The 20018-nt window shown below is 33.3% G+C and overlaps 1 protein-coding gene across 3 annotated transcripts in view; it reads right to left on the reverse strand.

Annotated features, from left to right (window-relative positions):
* The window catches only part of RAPH1 (Ras association (RalGDS/AF-6) and pleckstrin homology domains 1), an 84529-nt gene that overhangs the window by 12173 nt on the left and 52338 nt on the right, over positions 1-20018 (reverse strand). For 2 of the 3 annotated variants that reach the window (XM_034431135.3, XM_034431127.3), the window contains exons 5-12: positions 15828-15902; positions 7495-7572; positions 6004-6163; positions 3989-4110; positions 3372-3437; positions 2864-3007; positions 1417-1527; positions 959-1057 (exon numbers count right to left, since the gene is read on the reverse strand). In XM_034431135.3, coding sequence (XP_034287026.1) covers positions 959-1057; positions 1417-1527; positions 2864-3007; positions 3372-3437; positions 3989-4110; positions 6004-6163; positions 7495-7572; positions 15828-15902 — 855 coding nt within the window. The remainder of the gene's footprint in view (positions 1-958; positions 1058-1416; positions 1528-2863; positions 3008-3371; positions 3438-3988; positions 4111-6003; positions 6164-7494; positions 7573-15827; positions 15903-20018) is intronic. The other variant, XM_060688115.2, reaches the window with a different exon arrangement.

Below are 20018 nucleotides of genomic sequence, written 5' to 3' on the forward strand. Positions count from 1 at the left end.
CATGATAAATTATCATTCATTCTTCAGAAAATGCATTAATTGTAAAGTTACAGTTACTACTTTAAGTTCTCTCTTTCGTGTCCCTTGGGATGTTAGGGGTAGATGGGAGATGCTTTTAGCATCAAAGGGCAGGGAGAGAGATACTGGGAGCTGCAGCCTGGCTGCTACAGGAAAGTGATGGGTGCTGATGGCCTTCTTCCCTCCCAGACATCAGGGCAATCAAGGTAGTCTAGAGGTCAATGATAGATTAGCTAATTGAAATTTTCTGGGCTCTTTTTTTATGTTCAAGTCATTTGCTGGTAAAACATCTATTGTCAATTTTTATTTTTATTGTATTCATTTCATTTTGTTTTACACTCCGTATTCTTTTTATTGCGCATTGCCTTACTAAGGATCATAGATGAGAACGTTTGTAAATTGATGCTCACTGCCATCCAGAGTACATCTGTCATGATATCGGCTTGATTTAATTAGTATTAATCAGTTCTTATTAAGAGTGGCAGAAGAGGGCAATAATTAAAGTAGGAGAAGATAACAAATTCGGTTTATTTATTTTATTATTATTATTATTATTATTATTATTATTATTATTATTATTAATTATTAATTATTATTATTAATTATTATTATTATTTTATTATTCACATTTCTATGCCGCCCACTCTCCGAGGACTCTGGGTGGCTTACACCAAAGACAGTATACTAAATAGCATATTGCCCCCAACAATCTGGGTCCTCATTTTACCCACCTTGAAAGGATGGAAGGCTGAGTCAACCTTGAGCCAGTGAGATTTGATCCGCTGATCTGCTGAACTAGCAGTCAGCTGAAGTAGCTACAGTACTGCACTCTAACCTCTGCGCCACCTCGGTTCAAGTGTTTCCCAAAATTGCAGTGAATAAAATTAAGTTATTCTAATATAGAATTAATGCTAAAGAAAAACATGGACAGAAAGAATACCTTAGCAATACGGATGCCATTTATCCACTGATGAAGAGTTCTGATATCATCACAACATAAATACTTAATATATTGAGATTTCTTCTGAATTTGGGGATGCTGAAAGAGAAATATTTAATCTATTTTGATCGGATTAAAAATAAATAATTACAGAATTAAAATTAACCATAATGGAGACCAGTTGAAGCATATTCAAAATTAATACTATTGTCTGTATGTTATGTTTTCATAAAAAGATTAGAATAAATCTTCTAAATAAAATGAAGATATTGTGATTTTTTTAAAAATAGGGAAATAGAACCTGTACTTGGATTAGTTTTAAAGGAACATTAAAACCTCTTAAACAAAACAGCACAGGATGATATAGCAGTCATGTCATGAGATTCATGGCAAATTATGGACAATTTTCTTCGATGTTTATTCATTTGTCACATCAGAAGTATTAAGTCAATAATTACCTTTAGTACCAGACAATAGTCTGTAGGAGCTTTGTATTTGTTGCGATAATCTTGTCCATAGTAAACATTAACATGATCCAATTGAAGAAAGCACACAAGATCTCGTGAGACCTATCAATAATGACATACTTGGTCATGGACAAAGAGATACAAATCATATTAACACAATTCTGTCAAGGCTACTTTCTATATACAGTACTATACAAAAGTACAATACATTTGGTTGGGCACACCAAATATTGATTTGATTTGGATTTCTCTTCTCTTCTTTTTCTTTCCATTTTGTTAATTGATAAAAATAAACTATTAACACTATTTCTGAAAGCATTCTTAATTTACACCACTTTTGCACAGTACTGTACATGTGCAACTAAATGAATAGTGCAACCTTTATATAACAGAAACATTATTTGTATCTGTTTATTGATGAAATTTATATTTTGTCTTTTTGTTTAAGAGTGTATTGCTTCCTTTTTCTCCAGCACATCTCTGTGAAGCAGGTTGGGCCAAGAGTGAATGCTGGTGCAAACACCAGTCCAATGAGCTTTTGTGATTGATGGTGGAGCAAAACTTAACTCTTCCCAGTGCCAGTCCAACATCTTAACCACTACTTCAATCTCTTGTTCCAAAATATGGATGAAGGGGATGGCTCGTCCATTATTCCCAAATGTCCTGCATATTACTGCATTATGTAACTGCATACACCTGCATATGTAACTGCATATTACATCATTTGCAAACATTTATGTCATTTCTGTAGTACACCATTATGCAAATGATACAAATCACAATCCTCTTCAGAGATCTGCATCACAGTATCATTACATATACATAATATATCATTAATATAACTTTAAATGCCTTGTTTGTATTACTATATTTTGGGTACAAGACCATTATTTTGGGAGGAAGTCTGGGCAGAAATTTGGTCAGATGCATCTGAAGTCTCCTAAACAGAGTCTGTTTAATAAAGGTTTCACTGCATACACAAATGATGTAGCCCTCTGACAGCAATTACCAATCACTATCATCATTTAATGATACCCTCTGAAGATTAGGTGAATTTTTAACTGATAGATCCAGCTTTGAAAGAAATCATCAATATTGTGTACACTACCCCAATGGAGTTTTGGGGTTCTGTTTTTTTAAATATACCTATAGCTTCTATTATGATTGCTGGGATAGTCTTGTTTCATCTAGGCTTGGCACAACATTTTGAAACATTGGCAATGGAATCCTGAAATCCATTGTTTCAAACTCAGAATCTTTTTCAGACCACTAGTCAATTTGAAAGTGAAGGCTTGGCTACGAACATTCCCAATGGAATTTAATATTTTTGATGCCTGCTTCATAAATAAATCATAAAAGTGCATTTTACAGTGTGTTTTGTCTAGTAAAAGTCACAGTCATGCCCATTTGAAAAGATGAGACTCAAAAGGGATTTCACCTTTGCTTTTCCTTTTGGAACATAGTAGATTCCAGAAGCTCGCAGAAGAAAGTAACGTTTCTTCCAAGATTTTTTACCATCATCTTTCAGCCACAGGACTCCCTCAATTTCTGGCACTGTTACTGAGCTTCCACAAAAGCACTCCTAGAACATATGGGTAAAGGAATTGTGAAAAATGAACTTTTTGTATTCACAAGAAAATGTTTTGCATTAGTTGTCTCTTCAGTATTTCCTTTTCTGTCTCTTAAGAGTGAGGATGGGGAACTCCCTAACCCTGAGAGTATTCAGTATTCCAAGATTCTGTTAGGCCCTATTTCTAAGTAACTGATACTTCCTCACCAAACATCTCAATTATGGCACATGAATATTATAATACTATATTTTTCACCTGGCAGATAGATTTTAATGTTGAATTCTGTGGATGAGTTCTGGACTGTTTCAAGATATTCATACAGCAGACTTCCCTTTTGTAGCCCTTGGTGAAGTAGTTAACCTATAATCAACTTACCTCCAGTAGTACTTCCTTGTTCCTGTCTGCCATTTCAGAGGTTTCTCTTTTCCCAAGAAGATAATTCTGCAATAGAGAAATAGAAGCTACAGTTGACGAATGTAAAATAATAGAAATGAAATAGTTATCTTAGTCTCATCTTTTCCTGATGCTAACAAAGAGTGCTATTTGTGAACAAATCTTTTCTATATGGAAACAGATAAATTTATGGGAATAATATGAAGTCTAAAGGTAGGTTTTTTCTCAGATATAAAAACTGGTCAGAAATTTAAATGCAAATATATTTTTAATGTTTCTCAGAATTTTATTAGGAGGGGAATAGAAACATCAAAATAAATGTAAGAAATACTTCCTTTCAGATCACAGTTATGATTTCAATAAATTATATTTAATAAATCGTAGTGCATTAATCATGTAAAAAAAAACCCATAAAAATGTTTAAGCCACAATGGATGTTCAAAAGTAGAAAAAAGAGCTTTATTTCCACCCATTGATGATCTCACCATTATTTTTAACACACTATTAAGTCTTGTTTTGTTTTGTTTTATTTTAGTATTTTAATTTTTATTCTGGTCTATGACAATAATACAAGATTGAAGGAAAATCATTATACTTACTTGGGGATTTTTAAAAAGGGCATATTTTTCTATACGTTCAACAAACATGAGCTTATTTTGACTATCTCTTGTCCAGTTCAGGAGGTTTTCAACTAAATTTTCATGGTCTTCAAAAATCCTCTCTGCATGATTACAGAAATATAACAACTGTTTTAAATTCAAAATCAAGTCATCTAATTTTATAGTCTAAAGTCCTTTCTCTAAAATCCTTTCCCTAATGTCACATGACAATGCATATTAATAAAAAAGTAAAATTGAAGAACATGTATCTTTCATATTTACCAAAGACAGGTAAAAGTTTATTTTCCAATTACATGATTTCTATAATGCATAAATAAATATATATGCTTTTTTATTAGTGAGAACATATTCTACAAACCTATTTTGCATACAAATGAAGCTTTGTGTATTCATTAAATTCATTTCATGGAATTAGGAGGCTACAATTTCAATCATGGATGAAGTCCAACTCTTTGGTTCTGATTTTGCTTACTTTTATCCTGCAATCTAAAATCAATATATTGGTACATTATGTACCAATGACATACATTTTCACTCCATTATTGTGAAAATAATAAAGAAACGTTTTTCAAAAGGGGGAAAAACTACCCATATTTAGGAGTACAGAAAAAGGAATCTTAGACGTATTATTCTTATTGCAAATAATGTATTTTTAATACGTTCAATTTAATTCTATGATAGGATCAACTATAATAATAACAAAACCAACAGATTGCACCACATTTGGAATGTGTTTCTATTTAAAACTCATTGCGATATTTAAGTAGAATACTAAAAATCTTTGTATACAAAAAGATGAAAACAAATTATATACTGAAGCTATAATGCAAAGGCTCTATCCATATAAAGGTATTTTTAACAGGCTTAAAGTAGCAAGAACATCAACCATTTGTAAAAAATATGTTGTTGACTTTTAAATAAAAATGTGGATAAAAATGTGTATAGGTAAAAGCAGTATGGTATATGAAGCATGTAAATAAATCTGTATCCAATTTAATACCTTTCCCAAGAAAAACCAAGCCGTGACTATTTTATTATTGTATTTCTGATTTGGTTCATTGAAAACTTGTGGTTAAGTAATCAAAGTAGTAACACCAAAACATTATAGAAGTTTTAGCAAAACCCAGAACTTCTAGAATTATTAAAGGATCTGTACAAAAAGTTCCAAGCAAAGAAAAGTCTGTCTCAAAGCAAGCCAGCTACCTAAAGAAAGATTAGAGCAGATGCACACAGCAGAGGTGGGTTTCAGCAGGTTCTGACCAGTTCTGGAGAACCGGTAGTGGAAATTTTAAGTAGTTCGGAGAACCAGTAGTAAAAATTCTGACTGGCCCCGTCCCCATCTATTCTCTGCCTCCCAAGTCCCAGCTGATTGGGAGGAAATGGGGATTTTGCAGTAACCTTCCCCTGGAGTGGGATGGGAATGGAGATTTTACAGTATCCTTCCCCTGCCACGCCCACCAAGCCATGCCCACAGAACTGGTAGTAAAAATTTTTGAAACCCACCACTGGCACACAGGCACATACACATACTGTATACGCATACGCTGCCCTAAAATCTAATGAAGAACTAAGTTTCGCCCCACCCCATTGGTAGACAAAATAAGCAACTTTTTAAAATGTAGCATATCAACTCAGTAATAAGAGCGAACCATGAAACAAGATCATACATACAAAAAGAGCCTAGTGGCGCAGCAGACTAATAGCCTGTTATTAACATTCAGCTGCCTGCAATTACTGCAAGTTCGAATCTCCTCAGGCTCAAGGTTGACTCAGCCTTCCATCCTTTCTAAGGTAGGTAAATTGAGGACCCAGTTTGTGGGGGCAATAAGCTGACTTTGTATAAATATACAAAAGTATGAAGGCTATTGCTTAACGCATTGTAAGCTGCCCTGAGTCTCCGGAGAAGGGCGGCATATAAATCAAATTTAAAAAAAAAAATACATTATAAAGTTTCCATAACAATTTGGTACTGACAATAAATCTGAACTACTAACCCATTTGTAATTCAGAGATTGTTTCTACCAAGGACCAATCTAAGCTAAATCCACAATGTGACTTGTCCATCAAGTTGTCTAACACTTGTCTTACTGTCTGTCGTTCATCTACCATCATTGTCTTCGAGCTGTCATCGGACATGTGGACTCTTATCACAAGCTGCAGCAGAAATAAAGAAGGCATTAAATTTTGATGAATTTTTGAAACAAAATTTCTACTCAGTACAGGTAGTCCTCATTGACTGACCACTCAGTCATCAAGTATTCAAAGTTACAATGGCACTGAATGAGGGAGACTTATGATGGGACCTCATATTTCATATCAAAATAAAATAAATAAATAAAATATTTGAGGCTGTCACAGCATTCATAGGATCATGTTTTGGGAACTTTGCAACCACTTCATGATTATGATGTCATGAAGTCATGAAATTGCAATTTGTGACCTTCACTGCAAAGTTAATGAGGAAGCTGGCAGAAGGTTGCAAATGACAATCATGTGAGCACAAACTGCAACTGTTTGGGATTTGTCTAATGAAAGCACTTGGGACTGCTGTAACTGCTGTTGTAAGTCGGTGTGGTCATGTGACATTAGGGCCAAAATTATTTAATGTCTTTTAAACTCTTTTTTAAATTTTATATGTTATGTTTTATCTCGGCTGTTCACTGCCCTGAGTCCTCTTGGAGAAGGGCGGTATAGAAATAAAATAAAATAAAATAAATAAATAAATGGTTTATGACTGCGTTCCTTAGTGACAGAGTCGCCAGTCCCAGTTACTACTGTTAAGCAAGGAGTACCTATACTAGATTCTAAGAATTTTCAATGATACAATTGTATGTATAATTTTACATTTCCAACTCTATAGTTAGTTTGAGATGATTCTACCCTTAATTAGCTCCTATCTTTATGTGTCCCTAGATGCCCTGCAAAGATACCCTGAGGCCTATGTAGCAGATCAGGAGCCACACAGGAGTTAAACAGGAATGGTGATAGGGTGATTCAGGGCTGTCAAACTCCTGGCCCATGGGCTGGATGCATTACGTGCTGGCCACGCATCCAGCCCATGGGCCAGGAGTTTGACAGCCCTGATTCACCCTATCTCCATTCCTGTTTAACTCCTGTATGGCTCCTGATCATGTGCAGGCCACGCCCATGCCCGGTTTAGTGAAGGGGGAAAAAGTCCCAATACGTCACATGACGCCACCATGATGCCTTGAGATTGACAAAGCATCACGACTATAATGGATATAACGGTGAATGGATATAACTGGATACAACCCACATCCTGGAATCATTAAAAGGGAACTTTCTGTTGCTATAGTCCAAGTTGAATATGTTAAAGTTGCTTGATAGCTAGAATTGCAATGCAATATAAACTGTAGAACTAGAAATATAACCTAAGAAACAAGAGTTTTAATGCCGTATATTTTCTTCAATAGGAACTAATTGTTTGCATTGACTTTAAAATATATTAAGCAAGAACAATTTACCTTTTTAACTTGTGCTTCTTTAATCTTCTCTAAAGCAACTCTGATCTTTTCAGCTTTCAGTTTAGCAGCCTGTTCCTCCTAGGGAAAATATTTTTTTTTGGTTTAACACTGGGCGATATAACTGGATTGGATACACATACATAAATATCAATATATCAATGATTTTCCCATCTTCCCCCTTCCCAATTATATTCTCCAACAGAATACTTCAAAGAAAGAAAGTAAAGACAAAAGACAGAGTTCTATGAAATGGATTTCTACTGTAAAAGTATTTTCAAAATACTTTTGACATATACAAAAAGGTACCACATGCAGGAAGAGGGTAGAGGTGGGAGAAATACCTAGATTGAATAGCCAAGAAGCAGATTCTGACAGAGATAGAGATCCAGGAGAGGAATTTGGGAGGCAAGTTAAAAAAAAGCATAGCAATTAAAGTATTGAAGCGGACAAGAGATGATGGATAGATGATTTTTCTTCTCTGTTGTTGGTTTGATTTGCTTTCCTTTTCTCTCTCTTTATTTTCTTTTTTGTTTTAGGTAGGTGACATGACTAGAAATTAGGTAGGATAGAAAGAAAATGGTTTTTAGTAAAAGGTGATATGATTAAATGTTAGAATAAGTGATAGAAATAAGAGAAGGGGGAATGTTAGTGTATACACTTTTATATAATAAAACAAAAGTAACAATAAGATAAAACATGGAATAATTGAATAATGATAGATTGCAACTTATTATAATTGTGTATCATTATTAGAAATATATAAGTTGATTGAATCTAATAATTATGATTAATTTTATTAGTATTTGTATTAAAATGTTTGACAGCCAGGTGGCACACTGTTCACGCATTGATTTGATACGTTTGTAAAATAAATAAATAAATAAATAAATAAATAAATAAATAAATAAATAAATAAATAACTTTTTAAAAAAAGATACCACATGCTAATCTAATGTTTACAGGAAACTTCCCATCAGTATGTGCTATTCATATGCACCTGGTTGAGCACAGGGATTTTACAGTATAGTAACATTTACTATATGCTGCCTTTTCTATTTTCATGAAGATTTCTGAATTATTCCTTAGCTCTCTGTAGCTGCCGCCTGCCTCTTCAAGTTCCATCTGTATTACTGTCCAATTAATAGTGAAAAAGGCAACAGCTGGCAAAACTAATGTTCATCAGAAACATAGTAATTTTCAATGAAACTAATGAGTAAATTGATAAGAGCAAAGATAAATGAGGCCTGAAACAGTATCTAAATAAACAATTATAAAGGAAACAAGATTCTGGAGGTCGGATAAAAGCTCATCATATCCAATACAAAAAGGATTTCATGTAGTTTGAAAACAAAAATGAGAGAGAGAGTTCTGTAGCACAAATCAAATGGGAAAAATATTCCTAACAACTCAGCACTTTGTATATAAAATAAAAATATTGTAGATGCAAATGAAGTTTAAAAAAAAATTGGGATAATCGCTTGATGCATAGATTATAGAAATTATATCAATGCATCCATTTTCTGGAAGTACAACTGATTGGTACATTTTATAACTGGTATGTTAGTATTTACCACAGGCTTACCTTTATAGTCTTTCTCATTTGGTTTTTTTAAGCAAAATCACCTACCCAAAATTATTTAATTTATGGATCAATCATACTGTTATTATGGATGCATCAAACAGGATTTTATGGCCAATTTCTAAAAAGACAAGTACTTTTGATTTAGTAAAATAAATGTAGTTTTATTTATTAAATTCCCATCCTAGTGATTTCACAACTGTCCAGAAATTTTACAACCTTATTTTAAATCACAACCACAAATATTCTAAAATCTCCTAATATATATTAAAATGATAGCACCTACTTGTTACATCCTCTCTACCTTATATATATATTTCAAATCAAAAGTGTATCATTTCATAATATATCCAATGTGTTTCATATTCTCATGTTTACTCTGACTATATGACTGAGTATACAATCTTCAATCACCTCATCTGATTATACATTTTGACCACGATAAAGTTAATCAGAGTAGAAATTACAGATAAACATTTGGATAAAGCATGTAAAGAATATAGAGAGCAGTAGATAAATAATTTTGGTAATTTTGGCAGGTAGAACAATATCTCCAATTATTTATATGTGCCTATATTAAGTCACAGAGTCAAATCCTTTTATCAACTTGTCCTTACTGAAACAAATTATATTTGTTCAGTAAAATTATAAATGAGGAAATGCACAAATATTAAGCAGCAGTAGGGAAAATTATAATGAATTATGAAAATAATTTCAAATCTATATTATGGATCTTCATCATGGATAATATTGTATGTTTGTTTAAGATAAAAGAAATTCAGAAATTAGATTTCTGAATTTGCAAATTAAAAAATTGTAAAGAAAACCATGAAACTGTCAGTGTCAATGGCTCAACATGGAGCCGAATATTATTAGATAACTCCCCTAAAGCCTATTTCTGTGACAATGAACAAAGCGCAGATAAAGTTTTATTTCTGATACTTTTAGTTGGAAAGAATGGAGTATAGCTTTAAAGGTAGAGGCAATAACAAATACAAATTCCAAAAAGCAAAGGAACAGCCCATCTCTGCTAATTTTATCCCCAATTCTTTAATAGTCAGAATTAAATCCAATCCTTAATTGTTGCAGAGGAATAGTTTGAGCTAGTGATTAAGGCACCAGGCTACGAAGTGGGAGAATGTGAATTCACATCCCACCTTAGCCTTGAAAGCCAGCTGGGTATTTTGGGCCAGTCCCTGTCTCAGCCCAATCAACCTCACCCTGTGGGGAAAATAGGTAGAGGAAGGTATGTTGGATATGTTTGCCACCTTGAGTTATTTGTAAAAATAATAAAGGTAGGGTGCAAATAAATAAGTAAAATAAAAATAAATTGGATATGAAATACTAGCCATCATTTCTCCATCAGTATCTACTGTAATTCATTTTAACACCATTCAAGCAATACATGTTTTTTGCTGACATTTCAAAGTCCTACCAATGAATCATTGGAACCCATTTAACTATTTATATTCAGACTTTAGTGAAGTAACAATATTTTGATAAGAATTGCTTTTTCTGGTGAACACTCTCCATTCCTTTCACTTTGGAGTGATTTCTTCAAAAGGTAAAAATAATTTAGAATGAAAAAGTAGGAACAATTGTGGGTTTTTTTGTGGTGACTGAATTGTGAATAAAAAAGAAGCCATGTTTGCAGAGTGAATTTACCACCTACCCAATATTTTAAGTTGGGTATTTTTTATTTTTTACACATTAAAGAACAAAATATTTAATTGAAAAAAACCTGTTCTGTTTTATCTTAAAATAATATTGATTAGTAAAGTTTGCTAGCCAACACGACAATATTAGCCCAATTTAAAAGCTGATAACTATTCTTCAAACATTTATAATAATTTAATTTGGGGTCAATCAGTTCATAATGACTTAATAAGTTCACACCTTTACTTGATACTACAATCATTACTACATTTTTGATGGAAATTAGTCTGAAAAAAAACTGGCTACATAATTGCTTTAAATTCTATGTGCTTCTAAAAATGCTATCATCATCTCACCATTAAAAAATTTGTTTTTCAGACTGTATTTATTCTATATTTAAATGCTCTATAATCCAAAGCAACTCAAGGCAACATGCAAAAAAGGATATAAAAAACCCACTGTCAATAAAACAAGTGTTTTACATTTTCCCCTTTTAATTGACAATAGCAAGCTATGAAGTATGAGGAGCAAAGAAAAAATCACAGGCAGTCTGTTTTCTGAATTAACTGATTTTGCCCTTCAGAATGAGACAAGGTTAATTGCACAATAAGATCACATGTGCACACACTTATACCCTCCCCTCTCCCCATACAACGTAGTTTGATAAAGTGAGACCAACATAGTTGCAAGAAATGAATTAATGCAACCTGTTTGCCAAACTGCTCAGAAAGTTAACAACCGGTTCTCCCAAAGTGGTGCGAACTGGCTGAATCCTACCACTGGATAGATTATCAGAAAACTAGCAGATAAAAATGAGACCATCTCCAAAAATGATACTTGTTCAAATAAGTCATTCTGAATTAACAGGTCCCAGTTCTTAAAAAAAAAAAAAAAGGGAAAGAGAACATGGTGAATTTAAAAATATTAGGACAATTGCTTTTTCATTGCAGGACAATTCTTTTCACTCTTTTTATTATTTTAGATACTGGATAGATATACAATTTGATATAGTCATATACTTCTTTTGGGAGGTGTAAATTTGGTTTGACATATAGCTTCTTACATATAGACTTTATAGCACTTAAAGGGGTATGAATAATGCATATTTTTCAGTAATAAAAATCTCTGAGAATAATTCTGAAACTCAGAATAATTCTTCATTCTAAACTATGATCCGTATTCTTCTGATTCTTTAAAAGCATTAATTAAATAGTAGTTTGCTTATTTATTATTTAACCAACTAAATGCATTTCAAACTTCAGTAAAAAAATATTATTAAAAAAGCTGAAGTTAAAAAGCTTTATACTTTGTAAAGAGTTATGGTTATTAGTTATGAAATTCATCTCTTTAGAAACATGTTTGCAAGAATACTGGAATGAAAAATATTTTGAATTAAAAAGTTGTTTTTAAAAAATGCATTAAAAAGTGCATATAAATATTTGCTACATATAGAAAACAATAATTAAAAATAATGCAGATTATTAGTATACTAGTTTGTTCTTCTGTATGCATTTTTCATTACCAATATCTTTATTATAAACACTGGACAGTATTAAAAATAATGCAATGATATTAATTGGTTTTATAGTTCTCTTTCACAGTTTTTTCACTTCAAATTCAAGCTTATTTCAAAATTTCATGTTTATCTTCTGCTTTGGCATAGACCTAACGAACTCTTTTGAATCCTACCAATTATTTTCACAAGATTTTCACAAGACACTAGCTGTTGGGTATTATATGCTATTCTTTAGATGAAACAAAGGAAATACTTTGTTACTGTTTTGTTGATTTTCCCATTTGATTTTTAGTATTAATTAAATGTGCAAGAAAAAAACATTAAAATACAATGCTGTTTCTAAGCAAAATTTTAAAACAGCAAATTAGCTGTTTTAACAAATTAGCTAACATAATTGCTGAAAACAAAATTAAAACTATAATCTTTATTTCTATGGCATGCATCTAAACCAGTGGCGGGACCTGCCCAGACGTCATCAAATATGACCTGCACATGCGCAGAACCTTCTGCACATGCGCAGATGGGGTGGCATGAGTGAAGTGAGTGCATGGACGCGTGCAAACCAGTAGCAAAGGTAAGTGAAACCCACCCCTCATCTAAACATGCATCTAAATGTTAAAACAATGCTACTATTTAAATTGCACAAATGATGAATTATATTTAAACCAAAGATTGTGAAATAGCAGAAAATGACTTTTGTTCTGGAATGTTAGTTTTATTTGCTACAGAACATTAATGATGAGGTAAATAATATTTTAGTCTTTATATCTAGGGGATTCATATGGTAAAACATCACAGAATCATCCAAATAAAAAGAATGTATTGTAAATTTCGAGATTACCTATTAAACTCCAACACAATTTAATGAACTTGTTGAAAATCAAATTAATTTTAAACATACTGTATTAGCTTATTAAAATTGTGACTGCATAAATCTTAAGATTGCCTTAAACTTTCTGCTGAAGTGCAAATGTGATCAATTAACTTAAAAATGCTGTCACTCACTTTATGTAATGATGACTCCGTCTGTAAGGAACCTGAAACTTTAGTAGACTGCTGTAGCCTAGAGCAAGATTTATGTGGCAAAACTGCAATGCACTTAAATGTTGCCTAAAATCAGCTGCTGGATTCTATACCATCTATCCATACTAACTGGCACAGAGAAACCCACAACCCAGAGTCAGTGTTCCCAGATTTTGCTAAAATAAATGTACAGATCTGAAATTTAACGTACTAAATCAAATATTCAGTTAGGCTTCCTGAAATGAAATATAACAAGCCTTGATTGCAAATTCTATTCTTTATATGATATGAGGACACCAGAACCTGCTTCATATTCCTGTCCATCTTTTTTGTTTTTCTTATTTATGTATTCTGTGTTCTTTTTCATTGTTTGTTTTATTGTTCTATTATCTTATTTCTTTTCTGTTTACACTCTTCATTTCTTCCTTTTTATTGTAAGCTGCCTAGAGTGACCCCACAGGGAGTTAGCCAGCAAATAAATTTAACAAATACAAATACATATTTTAAGCTAGGATATGATGGCTGAATTCAGGACATTGTGGTTTGGTAAACTGTGGTTTATAAGGGCAATTCTGAATTCAGAATTGAGTTGAATTGAATCCTAAATTTATCCTGGATTGTTCTCAACTTTAGACGGATGTTAAGAAGAAGAGGAGGAACATGATAAGATTGTGACTTTTTCATATGACTAGAAAGCACAGTTTCCACATTATATTTGAAGTAGGCCTTTGGGCAGTTTCACTCGGGTATTTGCCATGTGTGGAGAGAATGGTGCAAAGAGGGCATATCAGCACTCATGTTTGTTCAATATGGGGACATTACTTTGGCAATTTGGGAATGCTACAGATGGCACTGGCAGCTGTCTTCATATTCAAGCACACCAAAGAGATTCCTCTTAAGATTCTTGAGTATTCAAAAGGGAAAAAGAAACAGGGGTGGGACATCTATGTGTCACATTCTCTTCCCACCTGATGTAAATGCCTTACAGGGCTTTTATGGTAGCAAAATTATACATTTAGAGGCTTCATTATTTCAATTTATTTTAAATGAATTCTTGCCAATCAACAAGTTCCAAACAATGCCAGCTTTTCTCTAGAATAGAAAGCTATTTCTACAAATTAAACTAATATTTTAATTTTCTGAGGGAAGGAGCAATTAACTTAATCTGTTGTGACAAATGCCATGCAGAACCTTGTTTCAACAGTAACATTTATTGCAGCATAAGCTTTTATGAATTATAAATTCATATTTACATAAGGAATAAGTTACTTTCTCCCTTTCACGAGCACGGGGAACACCTATCTGTTTATGACAATAGATACAATGATACAGCCATGAGAGGTAAACCTTGTCATAGACTGAGAAACTAACTTTGTCCCGGTATCTACTCTGACACTAGAAGACTTAATGTTATTAATAATAGCAAGAATTCACAAATCTGATCATCATCCACTTTAATGTAGTCATCATTACCACTAATAGCTCACCAAACTCTAGGGAGGACAACTGATATGGAACATATAGGAAACAGATACAAATTTAGCATCAGAAATTTTAATTTCCCCAAAATAACTGCAGACTACTCCAGCTTTCATGGATATTTTGTAACTGATCTCAAGATGACCAAGAAAATAACAATTTATTTTATGATAAAATAATTGAGATGAAATTTCCATGGATTAAATAGAGACAAAGATGAATTCATTATCTCAATAGTGCAAAAACATCTGTCACACCAATATATAGAGAGATTCTATTGAAAAGCACAGTAACACTGAATATACTAGCAATATTTCATTTCCCTGTAACCTTTTACTTTTTAATCTTCTCCCCACGTATGGGCAGGCTATAATTCAGAAAAAATTATGCTCTAATAAAAGGAATTAGATGTTAAGATGTACAAAATTTTCAATTTCTCATATATCAGTGACTAATCTCTATGTCTGTCTTTGTTGTCTAGTATCAAGAATATGCCAAATGATACATCTTGAAGATTAAGTTCCTTCCATATAAATTACTTGTCTGTTCTTCTTGCTGGCTTTTAGCCATAATAATGTTTTGATTTGTTCTGATCTATGGTTGGCTTCATTTATCTACTGGAAATCAATGACTTTATTATTTGTGGTGACAATCTATTTCCTTGTTAACTGACAGCAGTTTATGGATTATGATTATATACAATAATAACTACACAAAGATTTAAAATGAGAGAACTGATTAGAGCATTAACATTTATTTACAAACAGATTTCCTTAAATGATTTCAGGACCATTTTGACATTCATTAAAGCTATGTGATTTCTGTATTTGTTTTATGACACCTGGCAACAATAAATGCATTTAGATTCTATGCAATATAACATTTTGATTTAACAAGGGAAATAAACCATGCAAATAAATTTAATGATGCCTTGCTCATCTTTGACCAGAGGAAAAATCATTTTCATAAAACAAAAGCTACTAGATATAAAGTCCAAATTTACATATACACACTATACAAATTCCACTACTACCTAGGATTAAATGGTCACATGCAGGTGGGAAGTAAGTAGCATATCACCTTGGTCAGCAAATGAGAAGGCTTTCCTGCAATGTTTCTCAGAAGAAGGGAGGTTTCCCTGTCCAAATAGGAGTGCTTGTGCAGAAAAGAAAAGAAAAGAAATTAAATCACAAGAAAGCCAGTGCAGTCATTTTATAGTGTATGATCAGCAATAGATAAGAACAATTTCTCTTCTTCAACTGAAGCACAAATAGGATTTTAGGTATATTTCAAGCAAAGTATTAAGCAAGCTGCCAGAATGGTGCCATAGTTTAAAAACATCTATAAATTTCTTTCCATCCCAATTCTGAAATTTTCTAGGAACTACTCCTTAACAATTTTATAGAAATATTCTAGCATACAATTTTAGCCAGAATTTCACCCACATAATATAATGAAAAAATGGTATTTCAACCATTTTAAAACAATATAATCAAATAACTATAGCCCTGTTCAGGACTGTATTATCCAGAATGCTCAGTTTTAATCTATTCCCATTGCCACTGAAACTATTTTCTATTTCTTCTATACTAGGGGAACTCAGTATATTCCATCTATTATCATTTTTGTGGATAAACCTGTAGTACACTATTCTTATAGGATGAAATGTAAACTCTTCTATTAGCGACTATTCAGACAAACCTTCTAAACAAAGGCTTCCAAATGGTGTTTTGCTTTCTTAATGCAGCACTGGAGGTAGGCCTAACAAAGGCTGAAATGAGGATATTTAACTTTTGGTTAAAACCAGAGGTGGGATTCAGCCAGTTCGCACCACTTCGGGAGAACCGGTTGTTAACTTTCTGAGCAGTCTGGTGAACTGGTTGTTGGAAGAAATCATTAGGGCAGAGAACCGGTTGTTAAATTACTTGAATCCCACCACTGGTTAAAACTGAATTTTTCCTCACAAAGCCATCTGACTGTTTCTATGTATCCCGGAAACTAATGGTAGAGCAAACTATCTGAGGGACTGTTTCTTCTTGCTGGTCACATCTACCTGACCAATCAGAGCGGGGAGGCAGGGAATGTTGTGGGTCCCATCCCTGAGGGAGATACACCTAGTGGGACCCAGAAGAAGGGCCTTCTCCGTGGTGGCTCCCTCTCTCTGGAACATCATTTCTCCAGAGATTAGAATGGCTCCCACTCTAGCACTCTTCCGGAAGGCGCTGAAAACCTGGTTCTTCCAGCGGGCCTGGGGAACCCAGAGCGGAATGGAGCCCATTAAATGGCTCGTGTGATCTGTCGTCGTCGTGGCAGGGGGTGGCAGGTGATTTTGTTATATTGTACTATATTAATTTGATTCTTTTTGTTAGTTTTTATTGTTTTAAATGTGATTTTATATTCTGTAAGCCACCTTGAGTCGCCATGGGCGAATAGGCGGCAATATAAATAAATAAATTAAATAAATAAATAAATTGCTGCAGAGATCGTGTTCTTCCTAGATGTTGGTAGAAAGGGGCAGTGGCCAAACAAGAGAGATGCTAAAGCAGACACTTGAGAGATATGGCCAGAAACGAAGACTGAGGTAGAATTTTTGAAAGCACAGTAGTAAGAATCTGGTTGATTAATCTCCAGGTAGCACTACTATCTTAAGCAGTTTATTCTTCCATGTCACTGCACCCTTGCATTTTTTAACAAACTATCTTCAGCAATTCTTAAGGGCAGATAAACACTCTGCTCAGAGAAAAACTGCAAAAGAAACACCTTGTGAATATTTGTCTAATACCTCTTCTATAGGGATCATTCTGTCATCACTATAGTGTTTTTAACACAAAAATTTTCAGATGTTCTTTTTGACTTTTAGGTAAATTATCTACTTGGAGACAAAGATTCCAAATAACATGGCCAGTCTCATAGTTCTGTTTGGCAGTATAGTGAGCATAGCAACATTGAAAGGAAGAGCAGAAAGTGCAGAAAGACAGAAATCAGGGATCTTCCTTGTGTATTATTGCATATTACTAGTGGTGGGATTCAGCCAGTTCGCACCACTTCAGGAGAACCAGTTGTTAACTTTCTGAGCAGTTTGGGAAACTGGTTATTGGAAGAAATCATTAGGACAGAGAACCAGTTTTAAATTACTTGAATCCCACCACTGCATATTACTCTATTTCATATTACTTACTCTTTAAAATATTTGCTTTCAATATTTTGTTACTACCATTTTAAACCTACATTTTGCTTTTTTCTTAGATAATATATTAGGAAATGAACTAAGTAAAACCATTGTTGTCAATGACTAGATTTAGCTGCAAAATTTCGCAAACCAAAGCAACTGAAGGCAAGCAAATATTTTAAGGGGAAATGATTAAAAACTTCAATAAAAAGCAAAGTAACAAAGTTCTATAACCATTATCATGTTCTTCTAGAAATGTTGTTTAAAAGCATACTTAGGTAATTTATTATGCTTTTGCCTGTGCTTACTTTAAGATATTAATTTTGTAAAAAAAAAAAAAAAACCTTCATCTTTTAATGTTTTGGGTGATATTTAGTGGTTAAGACACCAGGCTAGAAAATTGTATGTATGTATGTATGTATGTATGTATGTATGTATGTATGTATGTATGTATACACTGCCCTATATATAGCATTGAAACACAGGTGATATGTGCTAAATGTCATTTTAATAATTGAAAATAAAATTTTAAAAGGGAAAAATGATTTAAGTACTTTAATATGCAGCTAGCTACATCTGTAGTATGCTTAGTTACAGATACACAATACATAAGGGTACTATTGCTACTAACACTATCATTACCACATAAATATTATTTTAAAACATTAAACTACCCAATTTTAGATAACAAAAAAGTCAGATAATTTTCTAGTCAGGAGATGGCAGTAATGTGCTTTGGATAATTAGTAAGCCCTGACATAATTGCTTAACCTTATCCTACACTGCAAAACATTCACAAGCCTCAGAATGAACAATCTATACTTGTTTCATATTGTGACAAAGTCAGCTGCAACTTTTCGAGATCAGAATAGAGCGCCTATTTCTGAACTAGATCTTATTTTCACTGAAACTGAAAGGACCTCCCTGTCAAAACTACTATTTGAAACATGTAAAGTTAAAGGGGTGCTAACCCCTTAACTCTTAGGAATTGTGTCTAAACTATTTTCTTAGTAGCATTACAAAAGTAGCTTGTGCAGCTAAAAAAACCCTTCCCAGCTATCCCCCATGCAAAAGTAAGCCAGGTCTGAGCACACTTAATTTTGTGATTGGCCCTGGGAACTAGGTGCTGTCTTACCTTGAGGGATCAATAAAGAGGGGATTTTCTTGGCCACGCTACAGAATTCTTTTGCTATGGCTTTCTTCCAGGATGTGTTTTTGATTCTCTGGTTGATTTTACAAGCCAAGCAACGCGTGGCCACATACTACTGGCCAGAAATGCTGTTTGGGCTGAAAATGGCAATGCTACTAAATTACAATCCAACATACGTCTTAAAAGACTGCCAGTTTTTACCATTTTATGAACTTGCCAAGCAAGATTTCCATATTTTATAATTTAATGCTTTTGGGATGAACTGTACTGGAGAGATTAAACCTTCATTTATACAGATTATGGATTTTAATTCAGGTACTGTTAATTTTATTCAACCCAGCAGTTTAAGTGATTCAAAAGGATGAGAAGAGCAAATGTTACTGTACTGCTAAACCAATTAAGAGTTTGTAGCAGAAGTGGGCAGCACAGAGCTACATACCCCTACACAGCCTCTGACCACAATTGACAACAAAATACAAGAATACACTAATGGGTGAGAAATAGGCAAAGCCTATATGAAACCTATCTGAAATAAATAACTTTATTACTTTTTTAAAAAAAATGGAAAAAAAACAATGTTGTATCACCTATCAAACCAGGAGCATGGAAGGTAACCGGAAAATCCTTGTATTGTGTGCTCTTAAACTACCATGAATTCATCCTTCTGTCCCTCAACAGTATTAACGCAGGCCCAGCCACTAAGGAATTGCCCACCCTGCTTTACAAATTTACTTGCTTTCTCCCATAAAAACCTGCCTAAAATTTGAGATCTGGAGAGACTCTTCTCTGAGCTTCCTCATCTATGAGACCATATTTTTCAGAATCTATTTTAGTTCCAGAGCACCTGCATTTAAATATTTAGCTTTATATACCAGGAAAAATAAACACTGTATCTACACTGGTCTTTTAAATCAATTTTCTGGTTTACATTTTATCAACTTTTCAAATTTAA

The sequence above is a fragment of the Pantherophis guttatus genome, chromosome 1 (genome assembly GCF_059756535.1).
Source record: "Pantherophis guttatus breed Tessera chromosome 1, ASM5975653v1, whole genome shotgun sequence".
Taxonomy (NCBI): Eukaryota; Metazoa; Chordata; class Lepidosauria; order Squamata; family Colubridae; genus Pantherophis; species Pantherophis guttatus.